General features: G+C 46.5%; 2 protein-coding genes across 2 annotated transcripts in view; one reads left to right on the top strand and one right to left on the bottom strand.

Annotated features, from left to right (window-relative positions):
- The window catches only part of LOC100468180 (olfactory receptor 10A7), a 44,902-nt gene that overhangs the window by 20,050 nt on the left and 3,619 nt on the right, over nucleotides 1-21,233 (bottom strand). The window lies entirely within an intron of this gene.
- On the top strand, nucleotides 13,187-14,744 carry LOC100467429 (olfactory receptor 9G4). The gene has a single exon (XM_002924723.4). The coding sequence runs from the start codon at nucleotides 13,283-13,285 to the stop codon at nucleotides 14,207-14,209; it is 927 nt and encodes a 308-aa protein (XP_002924769.1). The 5' UTR covers nucleotides 13,187-13,282; the 3' UTR covers nucleotides 14,210-14,744.

The raw sequence follows: 21,233 nt of genomic DNA, 5'->3' as shown, positions 1-21,233 counted from the left end.
TTGGGGAGAGACGTTGGTTTACGTGCTCCTCCAATTCAAATGGTAACCTCTTCTTGAAACAACACCACAGACACACTCAGAAATAATGGGGTTTTTAAGAAAGATTTTATTTATTTATTTATTTATTTATTTATTTATTTATTTATTTGAGAGCAAGAGAGAGCGAGCACACCAGAGAGAGAGCACAGGTAGGGGCAGGGGCAGAGTGAGGGAGAAGCAGGCTCCCCACTGAGCAGGGAGCCACATGTGGGGCTCGGTCGCAGGATCCTGGGATCAAGACCCAAGCTGAAGGCAGACGCTTCACCGACTGAGCCACCCAGGTGTCCCTGAGATAATGATTAACCAGATACCTGGGCACTCTATGGCCCAGTCAAGGTGATGCATAAAATTAACTGAAGTCCACACATTATACAGATTGGATGAGTTTCTACCTGATGTCCTCTTTCTGTTCCAGGATCCCACCCAGGACACCACGTTACACTGACTCTCCATGTGTCCTGACGCTCCTCTTGCCTTGACATTGTCTCGGACTTCCTCTGTCTTTGATGACCTTGACAGTTTTGAGGACTGTTCAGATCTACTGTAGGATGCCCTCTAATGGAATTTGATGTTCTTCTCGTGGTTGGGATGGGGCTATGGGATTTGGAAAGGAGACCACAAAGGTTAAGTACCACTTCCTCAGACAACGTCAATGGCACACTTGGTCTGCATGATCTAGGGTGACAGGACTGTCAATCAGGTGACGTCTTCAGGTTTCTCCACGGTGAAATCACTCTTCTCAGGCAACTGGGATTTGTCTGATGGTTTTCCTATGATTAGACTGGGATGATGTGTTTTGGGGGAGGGACAGCACAGAAGTAAAACACTATTTTTGTCACTTCGCTGAGTATTTCTGTCTGCAGTTCTATTTCGCCAAAAGGAGACGTGCCCCTGTTACAGACGGAGAGCCCACGTCTGGGTGGTCGGTCTTCCCCAGCAGGAGGGGCACTTCTACAGAACAGGGGCCGCGTTCAGCTCACATGCAGGCCGCCAGCACGCAGCCTGGGCCGTTCGGGTAAGCACCCAGAGAATGTTTGAAACGGGAAGAACAGACAGAGAGACTCTGAAACAGGTGCACAGAGCTTCCTGTCATCACCCCCGTCCGAGCGAACGTATGGAGCAGCTACTATGTCAGACAAGGTGCTATTAGCGGGAGAGACAGCAGCAAGCAAGCCAGACGAAAGCCGCTGTGTCTTATGTTCGGTGGAGGGAGGTGAGTTACAAGCGGGCAAAGCAGGGTTTCTCAGTGTCTGCACGACTGACATTGGGGCTGCAACAGTCCCTCGCTGTGGGGACTGTCCCGTGCCCCGAAGGATGTGGACCAGCATCCCTGGCCTCTACCCACTAAAGCCAGGAGCACCCCCTTTCCAGCTGTGACAACCAGAAATATCCCCGGACATTGTCACGTGTTCCCTGGGGAGCAAAGTCGCCCTTCATTGAGAACCGCGGCAGTGAAGAAACACGAGAGATCATTTCAGCAGTAGAGGGTGCTGAGCGCTGCTCTCGGCATTGAAACACGGAGAGAGAGCCAGACAGCAGAAGCCCATCCTCACCCATGCGCCCATTTCACAGTAAGAAATCACTTCTCAGAGAGCAGAAACGGCTCATGGTGGCTGCCCTGGGCCGCACCCAGACCTCTTTTCCTCTTTTCCTGTGTTTGCTCAGCACAAAGACAAAGCCACTTCCCCTGGGGCAGGAGTGCCTGCCAGATCTTCCGCTGCTTTACTCATGAGTTCAACAAGTCAAAAAGTTTCCTCACAATTCCCAGGCAGGTCTCCACTTGTCAGTTCCTAACGAGCTCAGAGGCCCTGGTCTCAGGGGCGACCAGAGGTGACACGGAGGCCAATTACTCCAGTCCCATCAGGCTCCTCTGCACAGAACGAGCCCTGCAAAGCCAGGGGGACTTCTCTCAGGCACTGAGCGTGTTAGCAAAGTTCCTTGCGGAACCACCAGGAGCTCCCACGTAAGGAGGCTTTTCTTAGCCATACAAGAACGTGTTGCTACGTGGCGCTAAACTGATTTGGGGCGGCTGGAATTCCCAGCACAGTTAGCAGGTGAGAGCAGTCTCACTGGACACCGGGATCCGCAGACAGAGGTTAGTCAAAGTTCGGGGCAATCCGCACCCTGGGGCTTGTGTGTTCTTCACCGCATTACTTCGCCTCGTTAGTGTAGACACGAAATATTCAGCCCAAGTAGCAACGACGAAGGTGTGTACTAATTGCAACAGTCTCCTGAGTGATAACACCCAGCCCCGTGGCTCTAATTGATGTCGACCTGCTGACAGCTCCAGCCAGGACCTCCTCCAGACCCCAGCTGCCTGTTTCCCTCTGCGGCTCTTTCGCCCCTTGAATGTCTAACAGACATCTCACATTGAACAGAGTAAAGTAGAACCATGACTTTGGGTCCCCAAATCTGCTCTCCCTCAAGTTTCCCCAGCCCAGTAAATGGCATGCACGATCCACCCAGATACTCAGGATAAAAAACGGACACTCACCCCCAACCCTGAAACAGGATGGCTGTAGTTATGGGGTCACATGGCTGGGCTCAAATCCTGACTTTCCTCCTACTTACTCGCTCTGTGGCTTTGGACATAATTTCTCTATGTCTCAGTTTCCTCATCTGTAAAATGGAAATCTATTAGGACTTGATTCATAGGGTTATTGTGAGGACCACACGGTGTGTGTGTGTAATTATATGTGTATAATAATGAACCATGGAGCTTTACATTGGAAACCAGGGATGTACTGTATGGTGACTAACATAATATAATAAAAAACATTTAAAAAATTATATGTGTATAAGATCATATATGTCATATGTACAACAGCGCATGACGAACAGTAAGCATGGGTTTGCTATCATTATTGTTACGTATATTACTGTTATGTCGTATTACATTGTTATTTTATATTACAACATTATTATATTAGGTATTATTTTGTATTACATCACTATTATTTCTCCCACAACCCATATGCAACCACTGGCAAGAGTTTTCAACTCTTCACACTTTGAACTTTCAATTTTCAAAATACATTCATTCAAACCCACCCATCACCACCTCTGCTGTCACCATGTTAGTCTAAGCCACCACTGTCCTCGACCAGACCCAGAGCACCTACACCTCCTAGTTCCGCCCTTGCTCCCTTAAAGTTCATTCTCTACACCACATAATTCAGACCATGTCCCACCCTCATCCAAGCCCTCCTGGGTCTCGTATCACTCTTGCTATCCAACCCATACTCCTCACCATGGCCAGATGGACCCCCCTCCCCACACCTGACCTCTCTTCATCTCCTGCCACCCCATCCCCTGCCCCAGTCACATCAGGGCTTTCTTGCCAATGCTCCAGCATGCCAGGTGGCTCCTGACCTCAAGACCTTGCATGTACTGTTCCCTCTGCTTGAACGTTCCCTCCACAGGTCACTGCACTGACCTGCATAGCTCGTTCTGCCACTTGATTCAGGTCTCACCTCGGTTGTCCCCTCCCCGTTAAGCTGTCCCTGAGCAGCCTGGTTAAATGAGTGCTCCGTTGTCTTTTCTCACCCCTCACCTTGCTTTGTTTTTCTTCATATACCAAACAGCACCTGAAACTTGAAAATGTATTTGTTTACTTATTTACTCTTTGACTCCCAGCTAGAATATAATTGCCATGATTTCAGAGACCTTGGATCTCTGGTTTACAGTGGTCCTTAAAGAAGTGTCTTAAAGGCATTGAAAAAACAGTCATTGAATGAGTCAATGACATAACAATAAAACGAAGAAATGATAAACTGTTATGTGTTGAATTGTGTCCACCACCCCAAAATTCATATGTTGAAACCCTAACCCCCTACGATCTCAGAATGACACCTTATTTGGAAATGGGGTCCTTGCACAGGTAAGTTAAGAGGAGGTCATCCTGGATTAGGATTCCCCTAATCTGATACTAATGGCGACCTTATAAAAGTGAGAAGACAATGTGTAGAGACACAGGGACAAGACGGTCATCTACAAGCCAAGGAGAGGGGCTGGGGCAGATCTTTCAGAGCCCACAGGAGAAACCAACCTGCCGACACCCTGACCTCGGACTTCCAGCCTCCAAAACTTTGAGATAACAAATATCTGTTGTTTAAGCCACTGTTTGTGGCACTTGTTACGGTAGGTCTAGAAAATGAAGGCCCTGAATAGGACCTTTTTATCAAATATCTATAGGAATATACAAGGAGTTCTTACACACTCACACGAGACCAAAATGCCAATAAAGCAGAGACAAAGAAGATGAACTCAACATTCACAAGAGAATGCAAATGGCCAAGGAATATTAAATATGGGACCGAGTAGAACATACCAAAATAAGGGTGCAGTAAAAAGGAGGCAGCTAAATGCAGCTGGGACCCCAAACTGGATCTTGGGAGAGAAGAGGGAAATGAGCCAGAAAACTGGAGAAATGTAATTAAGTAACTGAAATTCACATTTCGGTTACTAATAACGGACTGGCATGAATCTTTGACAGACACACACAGTTGTGTAAGTAATATCAGGGGAGGCTCTCAGGAGGTTGTATGGAAACTGTGCTATTTTTATGACAGTTCTGTAAATCTTAAACTATTAAAGTACAGGGAATTTTTAAAAAAAATATACTTTTAAAGGATTCAGTAATAGAGTATCATGGTCTAGGACTCCATGAGTCTAGGACTCTGGAGCCAGACGACCTGGATTAATATCATGGTCCTTGTCACTTATTAGCTATGTGGCCTTGGACAAGTTCCCCGGTCTCTATGAGCCTTCATAGTCTCACCTGTAAAATAAGGACTAATAATAGTACTTGCCTTATAGAGCTGTTGTGAGGATTGAGGGTTTAATACAGATGAACGCGGAACACTTCCTGAAAATTAGTAAGCGGTAGATAAATGCTTGCTAGCATTATTTTTATTTTTGTGGATAAATCGGCAAATATTAAAACACTGACAATGAATGTCAGTAAACGGGAACTCATTTTCACTGTTGGTGGGAAAGAAATGGGTGTTGTTTTTTGAAGGGAAGAGTGATCATTTTCTTTTTTTTCTTTTTAGATTTTATTTATTCGAGGGCAAGAGAACACAAGTCGGGGGGAGGGGCAGAGGGAGAGGGAGAAGCAGACTCCCTGTTGAGCAGGGAGCCTGATGTAGGGCTCAATCCCAGGACCCTGGGATCATGACCTGAACTGAAGGCAGACGCTTAACCGACTGAGCCACCCAGGTGCCCCAAGAGTGATCATTTTAATTAATATTTTCACAGTTTCATAGATAGATAATTTACATCATGAACTTCATCCATTTAAATTGTAGAGTTAAATGGTTTTTCATATCTTCACAGAGTTGTACAAACCATCAATGTAATCTAATTTTTTAAGTGTACAATTTGGGGGGATTAGTATTTTCACAAAAATGTGCACACTCACAGCACACACATATGTATGTACACACGCACATTCTAAGGATGCTAGTCACTTGAACTGTTTCCGTTGTGTTTCCAGCCGTTGCAACCAAGCGCACTTTGTGCCTCGTAGAGGACCTGCATCTTCAGATCACCACAGCTTGGAAGCCTTAACTCGTTTCCCTCCCAGCTTAAATGTCTTTGAATGTAGCCTGTTTGTTTTCCAGACCCTTTCAAACATTTTTATTTGTTTTATATGTTTGCTCACACCTGGATACACGCTTACCTCTTTCTTTCCTGTCCGTTTCTTGCTCCAACTCAAGACTTTCCATCTTATAAGGAGGGCACGTATTGCATGGTGCACTGGGTGTTATACGCAACTAACGAATCATCGAACTTTACATCAAAAACCAGGGTTGTACTGTATGGTGACTAACATAATAAAAAATATTATTATAAAAAAAAAGACTTTCCATCTTAAATCTCCTTCCTTCTGTCTGAAGTACGCCCTCTAGGTTTCCTTCAGTCTACTGGTGGCAGATTCTCAATCTTTTCATATAAAAAATATTTTTATTTTGCCCTCATTCTTGAGCAATGTTTTTTTCTAGTATACGTTATGTAGAAAGAGTCAACACATTAAAGAAATCATTCGCACTAGGGATGTACTGTATGGTGACTAACATAATATAATAAAAAATTATTATATAAAAAAAAGAAATCATTCACTGACCTTGATTTCCATTTTTGCTGGTATCAGTCTAACAGCTATTCCTCTGAAGGTGACCTTTTCTTCTCTGGCTGATTTTAAGATGACTCTTTAACTATGGTTTCTGAATTCTTTGATGTTTCTGGGTGTTGATTTCTTTTTATTTATCATGCTTGGGATCTGCTGAACTTCTTGAATGCGTATGTTGATATCTTTCAATTCTGGGAATTGCATATGTTGATATCTTTCAGTTCTGGGAAATTCTGAGCCATTTTTCCTTCAAATATTGCCCTAACCCCTGCAATAGGGGAGCGTTTCTCTGAGCTCAGTCAAGTTCACTACAAAATTAACCATCATGACCCCATTCTGTCTCTTTTCTCTTGGGACTTTAATTGATCACATATTGGACCTTTTCAATAAAAACTTCACACCTCTTAGTCTCTCTTTTGGATTTTTTTCATCTTTTTTGTCTCTCTGTGTTGAATTATGGATACTTTCTGCTAATATCCCTTCTAGTTCATAATTCTTCTTCTGGCTGTGTCCCATCTGCTGTTTAATAAATCTGTTTTGTTGGGGCGCCTGGGTGGCACAGCGGTTGAGCGTCTGCCTTCGGCTCAGGGCGTGATCCCAGCGTTATGGGATCGAGCCCCACATCAGGCTCTTCTGCTATGAGCCTGCTTCTTCCTCTCCCACTCCCCCTGCTTGTGTTCCCTCTCTCGCTGGCTGTCTCTCTCTCTGTTGAATAAATAAATAAAATCTTTAAAAAAAAATAATAAATCTGTTTTGTTTGTATTTTCAGTCTTGTGATTTTTGTGTTTCTAGACATTCTCTCTGATTCTTTTTCAAACCACCTGTCACTTTTTATAGGTTCCTGTTTCCTACAGATATTTCCAAACTTACATTTCTTCAAATATGGCAAATGTTACATAATCTGTGTGTTGTTTCTTCTCTTTCTTGTGCATTTTGTCTTATTTCCTTGGGTGCCTAGTTGTTTTTCAACTTGTATCAGTCATTGCCCTTAAAAAAATAACTTGGGAGTTGTCCTCAAGGCACAAGATAAGCATGTCTTCCACCAGAGAAGTTTTGCTTTACTCTAGCAGATGCTACAGTAGGCAAAATTCTAAGATGACTCCGAAGGACTCACCCGTGTATAATCCCCTCCCCTGGAGTGTAGGTGAGACCAGTGAATATGAGGAAATACCATTCCTGTAATTATGTTATGTCATGTGGCAAATGGGATTATGCAGATGTGATTAAGATCTCTAATCAGTTGACTTTGTGTTAATCAAAAGGGAGATTACAATGGGTGGGCCTGGATTAATCAGGTGAAGTCCTTACACAAGATGGATTCTCCTGACGTCTGCAAAGAACAAAGAAACGAAAAAAAAACATGTCGCTTATGTAGATCAGTGACTTCTGAGGGCCTCAGTCCTACAAATGCAAAGAACCAGGTTCTGCATGCAAGCTGAAAGAGCACGGAACCTCAAATGTAGATCCAGCTCATCTTCCCCACATGATTCACATGCATGATGCTGAAAGCGCTGCTGAGCTTAGAAACCCCAGAACTGCAGCTAAAATTGGAGGCTCCAGACAACAAGGGAAGAAGAAGTTACATGCGGTGCTCGATGGTGCGCAGAAACTAGGTTTTGAGGTATTGACAGATTTTTAAAGTTGCTGCTATTTTGGCAGTGTGTATTATAGCTTTTAAAACACATTACTGAGGGCGCCTGGGTGGCTCAGTCGTTAAGCATCTGCCTTCAGCTCAGGTCATGATCCCAGGGTCCTGGAATCGAGTCCCACATCAGGCTCCTTGCTCAGCAGAGAGCCTGCTTCTCCCTCTGCCTGCTGCTCCCCCTGCTTGTGCTCTCTCTCTGACAAATAAATAAATAAAATCTGGAAAAAAAAAAGATGTTCATTACAGGATTATTTGTCTTGGCAAAAGAATGCTGAAAACAACCTAAAAGTCCACCAACATGGGCATGGCTACACGAATTTTTTTATCCACAGTGTGAGGTACTCTGCAGTAGTCAAAAAGACCGATGTAATTCTATGTGTAATCCCTATTTATTCAACAGATACATCTCCAGGACATGGTAAACAAAAAATACACATTGCAGGAGACTGTTCTCAATAGTCAATAGTATTAACACCGTCTGATAATATTGACTGTGACGGCTTTTGATGTAAGCACTCTAGGAAGGCTGTAAGCAGGTGGTATGGCTGACACTCTGCTTGTCAGAGAGTCATGTTCTCAGAGTTTGGAGCCACCGTGGGACAGAAAGTCCCCGGAGGTGACTTTGGACAAATTCCCAAGTTGATGAGAGAGAGAGACAGCCAAACAGAGATTGCGTGGCTCAGAGCCGACTGCAGCTGGAGTCGCCGATGCTCACCCATCCCTAATGCCTTCCCTGCCTGCAGCCTATAAGTGGGGATCCATCCCGGAGCCAGGAATCCCAGCTTGGATCTCTGTCACCTCTTCCCCTTGGAGGAACTGGCCTCCCACAAGCCCAGCGCAGCACCTTGAAGAAGTCTGGCTTCGCTGCTGCTCGGGGGGATGGTCAGGACACTCAGCCAGGTAGGTCGGGCTGCTCCAAATTTCCGAATGGTTTCCATCTCATCCCTGGGATGACTGGAGGCAGCAAAGCTGTGACTAAAGCCTGTGGTTACAAGGCTCATCAGCCAGCTTTGAACCACAGCACTACACATTACTAACCGAGACCTTGGGCAAAGTACTTAACTTCTCTGTGCCTCAGCTTTTGTTTTTGTTTTTTTTTTAAGATTTTATTTATTTATTTATTTATTTATTTATTTATTTATTTATTTGAGAGAGAGAGAGTGAGCACGAGCAGGGTAGAGGGAGAGGGACAAGCAGACTTCCCGTGGAGCAGGGAGCCCGACGCAGGGCTCAATCCAGGACCCCGGGATCACGACCTGAGTTGAAGGCAGACACATAACCGACTGAGGCACCCAGACACCCCTGTGCCTCAGTTTTTCTATCTGTGAATGGGGATGATGAAATAGTGCCTTCCTTCGAGGGCGGTGGGCAGGAATAAGTGGTTTGAATGGAAAGTACTCAGTTCTGCGCCTGGCTCTCAGGAAGGGGTATTTAAATGCCGGTTGTCGGGCTGATGTAGCACAAGGGACTCAAGACCATCGGAAAGGCAACCTCGGTCTACTGACATTCTGGGGCCAGACCACCCTTGCTGGGGGGCCGTCCTGTGTGCTGCAGAACGTGCGACAGCATCCCTGGTCTCCACCCACTAGATGCCACTAGCACCTTCCCCAGTCGTGACACCCAAAACTGTCTCTGGACTTGGCCACATGTGCCCTGGGGGGACAGAGTCGTCCCCACTTGAGAACCACTGCTCTGAGTGAGCTCCCTGTGAGTGGAGGCATGTAAGCCAAGGCTGTGAGCTGGCAAAGTGGGAACACCAGGGGACACACTCAGGCTCTGGTGGAGAGGCAGTTCCTAAAATCTCACACTACCCCCAGAATCGATGCTTCTACGTCAGTCATCAGCCAGGCTCATTTCTCCCATTGGCTGATGGCTCAGATCCAGGGCCCTCTGCTCCTCTCCACCACTTCGGATTAGGATGTTGGTGGTATTCTAATTTACATCCATGACGAGGTAATACCACACAGTTCTGAGAAACACAGGCTCTCCCATTTGGAGACTCTCCCTGAAGACGCACAGTTTTATCTGCCAGGCAGTGTCCTAAGAGCACCACACGTACTCTGCACGTACTAACAATCCCATGGGGCAGGGAAGGGATGGCCGTCCTTATTCCTAGGTGTTACAGATAAAGGAACCAAAGCACAGAGAGGTTAAGTAATTTACCTAAGGTCACACAGCTAGTAAGTGGCAGGGCCAGGCGTTCTCTCTCGAGTCTGTTCTGCAAACCACAACAAGCTGCCTCTTGGCTGTGAGTACCAATTCCAGTGTCTTTCAAACTAATTTTTCACGGCAGAAACCTGTCATCAAATGAAAAGTGCGGTGAAAATCCGTAACAATATAGCAGATAAACGTGTAACCGGCTCCAGCTGAAGGATAGGGTCGAGTCCCAACAGAAAAGCTCCCCGTGCCTTGGTGACCGCCGAGGGCTCTGTGGAACTGTTGGAAACGCCTTTGCAAGTCTCAGTTTTCAGGAGACAAGAGATGAATGAGAGTAGTCATGAACAACCCCGAGGGCTGCAGGTTATCACTTATATGTTGTGTACCGGCCCCGTGGCACACACCCGTAGGATCACCTCGCTTCCTCTCCAAGTGACAGCATGCAGATAGGTCACATTTACTCTATTCCTAGTGAATTTTGAACAAAACATATGAGTGAGATGATAACAGTACGCCTAGAGACAGCAAGATGTGCTGTCAAGGGGTAAGGAATTTAAATGGATGCAGCAGCCCACATTGGCCACCGGGGCGTTCTTGGATGGTAGACACTGCTGCCACGGTCCTTTTCATTGATCAGCCCTTTTTGGAACTGCAATGCACACTGCAGCCTCTCCCTGAGCAGAATATCTGAAAAGTTGGGAGCCCAATGTGTTCTCTCCAGACACACATTACAATCAATCAAATCACAGCGAGACAATATGCAGTATCCATCCACTGTGTCCATTCGCTGTGTCCTGCTGAGGGAAACATGGGGACGGTGTTTGTTCTCCGGAGAATCTCGTGCAGGGGAGGAAGAGGAGAAACGGCATCAGCTATGCAACTGGATTGATTTTTTTCTCCTGCTTGGATGTGGGAAGGCTCCACTGGTCCATGAGGGAGGGCAAATCTCAGACTATGAGAAAGAGGGCAGGGGATGGAGGGAGGGAGGGGTGTAATTTCCTGGCGCTGCTGCCACAGATCACGGCAGACGCGGTCTCCTGAAAGCACACGCATGCACCATCTAACAGTTTGGGGAACTGCAAGTCTGAGATGGGTCTCACGGGGCCAAGATCAAGGTGTTGGCGGGGCTGCCTTCTCTTCCGGAGGCTTGTGGGGAGAATCCAAGTCCTTGCCTGTCCCTACGGTGCTTTCAGCCAGCTCATTAGTTTGCTGCAGCTGCCACAGCAAAGGGCCACAGGCTGGGAGCTTCAAACAACAGAAACGTGTTCTCTCGTAGTTCTGGAGACCAGAAGTCTGAGATCAGGTTGTCCACAGGCCTACACTCCTCCTGACCCCTGCAGCAGCCCCCATCCCCGCCTCTGCCTAGCTCGGCATCTGGTGGTTTGCCAGCCGTATCCGGCATTCCTTGGCCGTAGACGCATCATCTCGCTATCTGTCCTTGTCATCACACGGCGTTCCCTTGTGTGTCTCTGTCTTCATATGACCATCTTTCTATAAGGACCTCGTCCTAATTACATCTGCAGTCACCTATTTCCAGAGAAGGTTCCACTCTGAGGTACTGGGGGTTAGGACTGCAATGTATCTTTGCTGGGAGTGGGGAGGGTGGGGACACAATTCATCCAGAACACCTGGATCATCTGGGATATGCGCCACATCTCAACTTAATCACACTCGCAAAGTTCCTTTTGCCATGTTAAGGTCATATACCCCAGGTTTCGGGGACTGGGACACAGACCACTTTGGGGGGCAGGCATTATTCTGCTGATAAGAGGCAGTAATAAGTGAGGTGATTTATGTCCCCGAGAAGACCACCCAGACTTGGCTGGGAGTGCCAGGCCCACACCCAGCTGTCCGGGGCTGCCGTTCCAAACCACTGGAAGTGACAACGGCGGGGGGCTGATGGAGTGTAAGAAAAGTAATACTTTCCATGAAGAACTTTAAAAATATATTTTCATGTCTATCTTATTACACAATCCCAGCAGCTCAGGGACCATAACGGAAAGGAAAATAAGGAACACACACTTACAAAGAAACTGGTAATAGTAATGGCCAACTTTTAGGGACGGCTTGCCACCTGCCAGGTCTTGTTTTAAGTATGTTTCTTGCAGTCCTCATGTGATCCTCACCGCACACATTATCCCATTCTACAGAGGAGGAAATTGAGGCTCTGGGAGATTAAGGTATTTGTCCAAGGTCACACAGAATCCAAAGCCTTGGGTGTCTGGTTGCAAAAACACTGCTAAGAACAACTTCCCTACTCTACACCACTTCCTATACTGGATGGCAGGAAACAAAGACACAAGTAAGAAGTGGTCCCTGAACTCAGTGGCGGGTACTCATGGTCTCATGGGGGAAACAGATCATTAAAAGGCCTTGGGTTGGGTATCATAATTAAGATGCTATGGAGTTATGAAGCAAATATGCATGACAAGACCAAAAGTCTTACACTGAGGATCCCATTTGATATGCACAGTGTTTTAAATTTGAACTTCCTGCAAACATATAGAAGTCAGGAAGTTTCACATTTTTTAAAAGATTTTATTTATTTATTTGAGAGAGAGAGCTCGTGCACGTGAGTATGAGCCAGTGGGGAGGGAGAGGGAGAAGCAAACTGCGCTGAGCAGGGAGCCCGACACGGGGTTCGATCCCACGACCTGAGATCATGACTTGAGTCCGAATCAAGAGTTGGACGTTCAAGGGGCGCCTGGGTAGCGCAGTCGTTAAGCGTCTGCCTTCGGCTCAGGGCGTGATCCCGGCATTCCGGGATCGAGTCCCACATCAGGCTCCTCGGCTATGAGCCTGCTTCTTCCTCTCCCACTCCCCCTGCTTGTGTTCCCTCTCTCGGTGGCTGTCTCTATCTCTGTCACATAAATAAAAAAAAATAAAATCTTTAAAAAAAAAAAAAAGAGTTGGACGTTCAACTGACCGAGCCACCCAGAGGCCCCAGGAAATTTCACATTTAAAAAACAACCTGGAATTCTGGCTTTTCTTGATAAATATCAGAGGATCTGGCAGTGCTTGGTCTCCCAACAACAGCTGGTGGGAGCTTGGAGCAGCTGTCTCATTGAACAGAACATTCTGTATGGCCTCCGTCATGACACACCACCAGATTCACTCATGTATGTATCTGCCAGGCCGTGAGTGTTTGGAATTTCACACCTCTAGGGAAGACAGTGCACGTGTGTTTAATCCAGACGCAGCTCACCCCCTTCTTTTCCTCCTAGGTCTTTGCTATTGTCTCATTATTCCCCTCCTACGCTGCTCCTTGAGTGTCCTGGGCAGCTCAGGAGCTTTTCCGGAGGCAGACCATGACCAATCTCACAGCAGTATCCATCTTCCTCCTCCGGGGCTTCTCAGCTGTCCCGCAGTTACAGCTGCTCCACACTGCCACCTTCCTTCTCATTTACCTGGCTGCGATTCTGGGGAACATCTCTATTGTGGCCGCTGTGACACACGACGCCCGCCTGCACACACCCATGTACTTCTTCCTCAAACACCTCTCCTTGGTGGATATCTGCTCCGTGTCCACCACCCTGCCCCGGGCCCTGGTGGCCACCACGCTGGGCTCCAGGGAGGTTTCCCTCTGTGCGTGTGCATCCCAGCTCTTTGCCTTTGTCTGCCTTGGGTCCACGGAGTGTTTTCTCATCACCTCCATGGCTTTCGATCGTTGTCTGGCCATCTACAGGCCCCTGGTGTATAGAGCAGCCATGAGCCCCGAGACCTGCGTCTCCCTGGTGTCGGTGGCCTGGGGCAGCGGGCTCGTTTTCTCGGCCTTCCACACAGCCAACACCTTCTCCCTGCCCTTTTGTGGCCCCAATGTGATTGACCACTTCTTCTGCGACATCCCCCCACTCATGCGTCTAGCCTGTGCCAATGCAGATGACCATGAGGCTTCAGGATTTGCGGTCAGTGGCTGCGTCATCATGAGCTGCTTTGGCCTCACTGTCTTGTCCTACGTCCGCATCTTGGCCACTGTGTTTCAGATCCACTCTGCCGCCGGCTGCTGGAAGGCCTTCTCCACATGTTCTTCCCACCTGGCCACCGTGCTCCTGTTTTATGGCACTGGCAGCTCTGCCTACATGCAGCCCAGCAGCAGCTACTCCCTGATGCAAGGGCGCATGGCTGCTGTCTTCTACTCCATCCTCACACCCGCCCTGAATCCACTTATCTATGGCCTGAGGAACAAGGACGTGAAGGGAGCCCTGCAGAAGCTTTATCCTCGGGGGCCATTTTAGGAGTTGGCATCTGGACATGGGAGGGACCCAGAAATCCGCCCTCACAGGATTTTCCCTGTGGTCACAATGAAGGTGCTAGTGCCTCCAGAGACCACCAGGAACACACCTGTTGCCAAAAAGTTGGCAACAAAGTTGGATGACAATGATCCATTCAGGAGGCCCGGGTAGATGTCCAGGTAAGACAGAGATATGTCTGATGGGGTTGATTTAGGTAAATGGTACTATATGTACATGGGGAAGATGGAGCAAGAGGGAGTGAATAATTTAAATAGTAGGGATCACTCCATCCAAAAGCCCCTTCAATGACCCTACATCCCGGACTGTAGATCCAACAGGAGATCTTCCTTTCAGTTTCCATGGGCCTTCCACAGATGGGCACACCTTGGCCTACTCACGTGCTTCTCATGGCTAGGGGTAGACATTTAATATCTGTTTTCCTGTATGGTGACTAACATAATAAAAAAACATTAATATAAAAAAAAATCTGTTCTCTGTGCAAGCCAATGACTTCAACAGAAGAAGCAACTATTCCAGAAGAAAAATACGCCATCTTGGACCTGCCCATATATACTGTGTAGTCTTCACGTGACTCCTTCCTACGGGAATGCCAAAGGCATTTTTGTTGTTCTACCATGTTTACCTGATAGGCTTGTATGAGTCGGATTTTTTGTTCAACGAGCAGTAGCTTAAATAATACAGAAGGTTTGTTTTTCAGCCGGTCCCCTGAGTTGAGCTGGATAGGTACCAGACCAGCAGGAATATCCACGGAATCAGCCTGAGACGCCAGGAAGATACATCTGGATCTCTACAAATGAACATCTCCAGCGCTGAGTATCGAGGTACGAAGCGGGGAGCCGTGAAACCGCGCACAGATATCGGAAGCTAAACAGAAGGGGGAGGGAGCCGCCGTGTCAGGGCGCCGGGAAGCGGTAGCCACCTGCAAGGGGGAGCGGACAGACCGCGGACCCGCACGCTTGAGACAGCAGGCTGAGAAGGGAGCTCCGGGAGCGCACGCGGGACGGCTGGCGGTTGGCGGGCCACCTGCACGGGGGAGCAGGCGGACTCGCGGACGGCACCCGCGAGACAACAGACTTAGAACGCGAGCTCCAGGAGCGCGCGCGCAGGGCGGCTGGCGGGCCACCTGCACCGGGGAGCGGGCGGACCGCGGACCCGCACTCTGGAAACGGCAGACTGAGTCCGTGAGCCGGGAGCGTGCACCACCAAGCATCTCACGGAGCTCCGGAGCTCCGGTGTGCTCACTGGATCGAGGCTGAGACCGGGAGCTCCGGGAGCGTCCGCGGGGCGGCTGGCGGCTGGAGGGCCACCTGCACGGGGGAGCAGGCGGACTCGCGGTCAGCACCCGTGAGACACCAGACTGAGACGGGGAGCTCCGGGAGCCCGCGCGGGGCGGCTGGCGGCGGGCGGGGTTGGAAACACAAAGGACAGAGACGTGCCGGCCCTGGAAGTGAGGGCTGGGACGCCGGGTGTGGGGCGCACAGCCCGGGATGCTGCAGGGTTGAGCAGCACCAACAGAAACAGAGTTAAAGTGGCCAGAACATCAGTGGAGAACGATCCGCGATCCCTCTGTTCTGAGACAGAGGCTGAATTTCAGCCGCTGCTGCTCTCTCAGAAGAGGCATAGCAAACCGCCAGGGAAAGCCGCCAGAGAACAAAAGCCCGGAAATACCGGCTCACAGGGTGCCCATCCCCATCCCCCCTCGCAAGGGACACAGAGACTCTACCCAAACAGGGTTTTCTGAGTACCGGCAGGCAGGCCCCTCCCCCAGAAGGCAGGCTGAAAAATCAAGAAGCCCACAACCCGGAGCGCCTGAGTGGCGCAGTCACCAAGCACCTGTCTTCGGATTAGGGTGTGTTTACAACGTTCCGGAAAGGAGTCCCTCATCGGGCTTCTCCACCGGGAACCTGCTTCTTCCTCTCCCACTCCTCTGCTTGGGTTCCCTTTCTTGCTGACTGTCTCTCTCTCTCTCAAATAAATAAATAAACTCTTTAAGGAAGAAGCCCACATCCCTAAGATCTCTATAAAACAAGGGCGCACGGCCTGGGTCCCAGTCAACACTTGGGCTCTGGACAACCCTGCAATCTCTCTTCATCAGAATGACGAGAAGGAGAAGTCCCCCCCAGCAAAGAAAAGATAATGAGTCTGTGGCCTCTGCCACAGAATTGGCCTCGGCCACAGAATTAATACATATGGATGTATCCCAATTATCAGAAATGGAATTCAGAGCAACAATGGTCAAGATGATGAGTAAACTTGAAAAAAGCATCAGAGAAAGCGTTGCTGAGAATATAGAATCCCTAAGGGCAGAAATGAGAGCGAATCTGACAGAAATTAAAAATTCTATGGGCCAAATACAGTCAAAACTAGAGGCTCTGACGGCCAGGGTCACCGAGGCAGAGGAACGCGTTAGCGAATTGGAGGATGGGTTAGTAGAAGAAAAAACGAAAATAGAAGCTGGTCTTAAAAAAATCCACGCCCACGAATGTAGATTACGGGAGATTACTGACTCTATGAAACGATCCAATGTCAGAATCATCGGCATCCCTGAAGGGGTGGAGAAAAACAGAGGTCTAGAAGAGATATTTGAACAAATTGTAGCTGAAAACTTCCCTAATCTAGCAAGGGAAACAAGCATTCGTGTCCAAGAGGCAGAGAGGACCCCATCCAAGCTCAACCAGGACAAACCTACGCCACGGCATGTCATAGTGCAATTCGCAAATATTAGATCCAAGGATACAGTATTGAAAGCGGCCAGGGCAAAGAAATTTCTCACGTACCAAGGCAAAGGTATCAGGATTACGTCAGACCTGTCTACAGAGACCTGGAATGAGAGAAAGGCTTGGGGGGGCATTTTTAAAGCTCTTTCAGAGAAAAACATGCAGCCAAGGATCCTTTATCCAGCAAAGCTGTCATTCAGAATTGATGGAGAAATAAAGACGTTCCAAAATCGCCAATCATTAACCAATTTCGTAACCACGAAACCAGCCCTACAGGAGATATTAAGGGGGGCTCTATAAAGGTAAAAAGGCCCCAAGAGTGATACAGAGCAGCAAGTCACAACCGATACAAAGACTTTAAAGAGAAATGGCATCATTAAAATCATATCTGTCAATAATCTCTATCAATCTAAATGGCTTAAACTCTCCCATAAAACGCCACAGGGTTGCAGATTGGATAAAAAGACATGACCCATCCATTTGCTGTCTACAAGAGACTCATTTTGAACCCAAAGATGCATTCAGACTTAGAGTAAGGGGATGGAGTACCATCTTCCACGCAAATGGACCTCAAAAGAAAGCTGGAGTAGCAATTCTCATATCAGATAGACTGGATTTTAAACTAGAGGCCATAGAGAGAGATACAGAAGGGCACTATATTATTCTTAAAGGAAGTATTCAACAAGTGGATATGACAATTATTAATATATATGCCCCCAACAGGGGAGCAGCAAGATACACAAGCCAACTCTTAACCAAAATAAAGAGACATATAGATAAGAACACAGTAATAGTAGGGGACCTCAACACCCCACTATCAGAAATAGACAGAACACCCTGGCAAAAACTAAGCAAAGAATCAAAGGCTTTGAATGCCATACTCGACGAGTTGGACCTCATAGATATATATAGAACACTACACCCCAGAACCAAAGAATACTCATTCTATTCAAATGCCCATGGAACATTCTCAAGAATAGATCATGCTCTGGGACACAAAACAGGTCTCAGCCAATACCAAAAGATTGAAATTATCCCCTGCATATTCTCAGACCACAACGCTCTGAAATTGGAACTCAACCACAAGGAAAAACCTGGAAGAAACTCAAACACTTGGAGGCTAAGAACCATCCTGCTCAAGAATGACTCGATAAACCAGGAAATCAAAAAACAAATTAAACAATTTATGGAGACCAACGAGAATGAATACACAACGGTCCAAAACCTATGGGATACTGCAAAGGCAGTCCTAAGGGGGAAATACATAGCCATCCAAGCCTCACTCAAAAGAATAGAAAAATCTAAAATGCAGTTTCTATATTCTCACCTCAAGAAACTGGAACAGCAACAGAGGGACAGGCCTAACCCACTGACAAGGAAGGAGTTGACCAAGATTAGAGCAGAAATCAATGAATTAGAGACCAGAACCACAGTAGAGCAGATCAACAGGACTAGAAGCTGGTTCTTTGAGAGAATCCATAAAATTGATAGACCACTGGCAAAACTTGTCCAAAAACAAAGAGAAAGGACTGAGATTATTAAAATTATGACTGAAAAGGGAGAGGTCACGACCAGCACCATTGAAATTGCAAGGATTATTAGAAACTTTTATCAACAGCTATATGCCAAAAAACTAAACAATCTGGAAGAGATGGAGGCCTTCCTGGAAACCTATAAACTACCAAGACTGAAACAGGAAGAAATAGATTTCTTAAATAGGCCAATTAACTATGAAGAAATTGAGTCAGTGATAAACAACCTTCCAAATAATAAAACTCCAGGCCCAGACGGTTTTCCTGGGGAATTCTACCAAACATTCAAAGAAGAAATAATACCTATTCTCCTAAAGCTATTTCAAAAAATAGAAACAGAAGGAAAGCTACCAAACTCATTCTATGAGGCTAATATTACCTTGATCCCCAAACCAGGCAAAGACCCCCTCAAAAAGGAGAATTACAGACCGATTTCTCTAATGAATATGGATGCCAAAATCCTCAACAAGATCCTTGCTAATAGAATCCAACAGTACATTAAAAGGATTATCCATCATGACCAAGTGGGATTCATACCTGGGATGCAAGCATGGTTCAACACTCGCAAATCAATCAATGTGATACATCATATCAACAAGAAAAGACTCAAGAACCATATGATCCTCTCAATTGATGCAGAAAAAGCATTTGACAAAATACAGCATCCTTTCCTGATTAAAACCCTTCAGAGTGTAGGAATAGAGGGTACATTTCTCAATCTCATAAAAGCCATCTATGAAAAGCCTACTGCAAGCATTATTCTCAATGGGGAAAAGCTGGAAGCCTTTCCCTTAAGATCAGGAACACGACAAGGATGCCCACTCTCGCCACTATTATTCAACATAGTACTAGAAGTCCTTGCAACAGCAATCAGAAGACAAAAAGGGATCAAAGGTATCCAAATCGGCAAAGAAGAAGTCAAACTGTCTCTCTTTGCAGATGACATGATACTCTATATGGAAAACCCAAAGGAATCCACTCCCAAACTATTAGAAGTTATAGAACAATTCAGTAAGGTGGCAGGATACAAAATCAATGCCCAGAAATCAGTTGCATTTCTATACACGAATAACGAGACTGAAGAAAGAGAAATTAGGGAATCCATCCCATTTACAATAACACCAAAAACCATGCGTTACCTTGGAATTAACTTAACCAGAGACGTAAAGGACCTATATGCTAGAAACTATAGATCACTTTTGAAAGATATTGAGGAAGACATAAAAAGATGGAAAAATATTCCATGCTCATGGATTGGAAGAATTAACATAGTTAAAATGTCCATACTACCCAGAGCAATCTACACTTTCAATGCTATCCCGATCAAAATACCGAGGACATTTTTCAAAGAACTGGAACAAATAGTCCTTAAATTTGTATGGAACCAGAAAAGGCCCCGAATCTCCAAGGAACTGTTGAAAAGGAAAAACAAAGCTGGGGGCATCACAATGCCGGATTTCGAGCTGTACTACAAAGCTGTGATCACAAAGACAGCATGGTACTGGCACAAAAACAGACACATCGACCAATGGAACAGAATAGAGAACCCAGAAATGGACCCTCGGCTCTTTGGGCAACTAATCTTTGATAAAGCAGGAAAAAACATCCGGTGGAAAAAAGACAGTCTCTTCAATAAATGGTGCTGGGAAAATTGGACAGCTACATGCAAAAGAATGAAACTTGACCACTCTCTCACACCATACACAAAAATAAACTCCAAATGGATGAAAGACCTCAATGTGAGACAGGAATCCATCAAAATTCTAGAGGAGAACATAGGCAACAACTTCTATGACATCGGCCAGAGCAACCTTTTTCACGACACATCTCCAAAGGCAAGAGAAATAAAAGATAAAATGAACTTATGGGACTTTATCAGGATAAAGAGCTTCTGCACAGCCAAGGAAACAGTCAAAAAAACTAAGAGACAGCCCACGGAATGGGAGAATATATTTGCAAAGGACACCACAGATAAAGGACTGGTATCCAAGATCTACAAAGAACTTCTCAAACTCAATACACGAGAAACAAATAAACAAATCATAAAATGGGCAGAAGATATGAACAGACACTTTTCCAATGAAGACATACAAATGGCTAACAGACACATGAAAAAATGTTCAAAATCATTAGCCATCAGGGAAATTCAAATCAAAACCACACTGAGATACCACCTTACGCCAGTTAGAATGGCAAAGATAGACAAGGCAAGAAACAACAATTGTTGGAGAGGATGTGGAGAAAGGGGATCCCTCCTACATTGTTGGTGGGAATGCAAGTTGGTACAGCCACTCTGGAAAACAGTGTGGAGGTCCCTTAAAAAGTTAAAAATTGAACTACCCTATGACCCAGCCATTGCACTACTGGGTGTTTACCCCAAAGATACAGACGTAGTAAAGAGAAGGGCCATATGCACCCCAATGTTCATAGCTGCATTGTCCACAATAGCCAAATCATGGAAGGAGCCGAGATGCCCTTCAACAGATGACTGGATTAAGAAGCTGTGGTCCATATATACAATGGAATATTACTCAGCTATCAGAAAGAACGAATTCTCAACATTTGCTGCAACATGGACGGCACTGGAGGAGATAATGCTAAGTGAAATAAGTCAAGCAGAGAAAGACAATTATCATATGATTTCTCTCATCTATGGAACATAAGAACTAGGAGGATCGGTAGGGGAAGAAAGGGATAAAGAAAAGGGGGGTAATCAGAGGGGGGAATGAAACATGAGAGACTATGGACTGTGAGAGG

This window comes from Ailuropoda melanoleuca, chromosome 12 (genome assembly GCF_002007445.2).
Source record: "Ailuropoda melanoleuca isolate Jingjing chromosome 12, ASM200744v2, whole genome shotgun sequence".
In the NCBI taxonomy this organism is placed as follows: domain Eukaryota; kingdom Metazoa; phylum Chordata; class Mammalia; order Carnivora; family Ursidae; genus Ailuropoda; species Ailuropoda melanoleuca.
The sequence above is the reverse complement of the archived record's forward strand: the minus strand, read 5'-3'. Positions and strand labels throughout refer to the sequence as shown.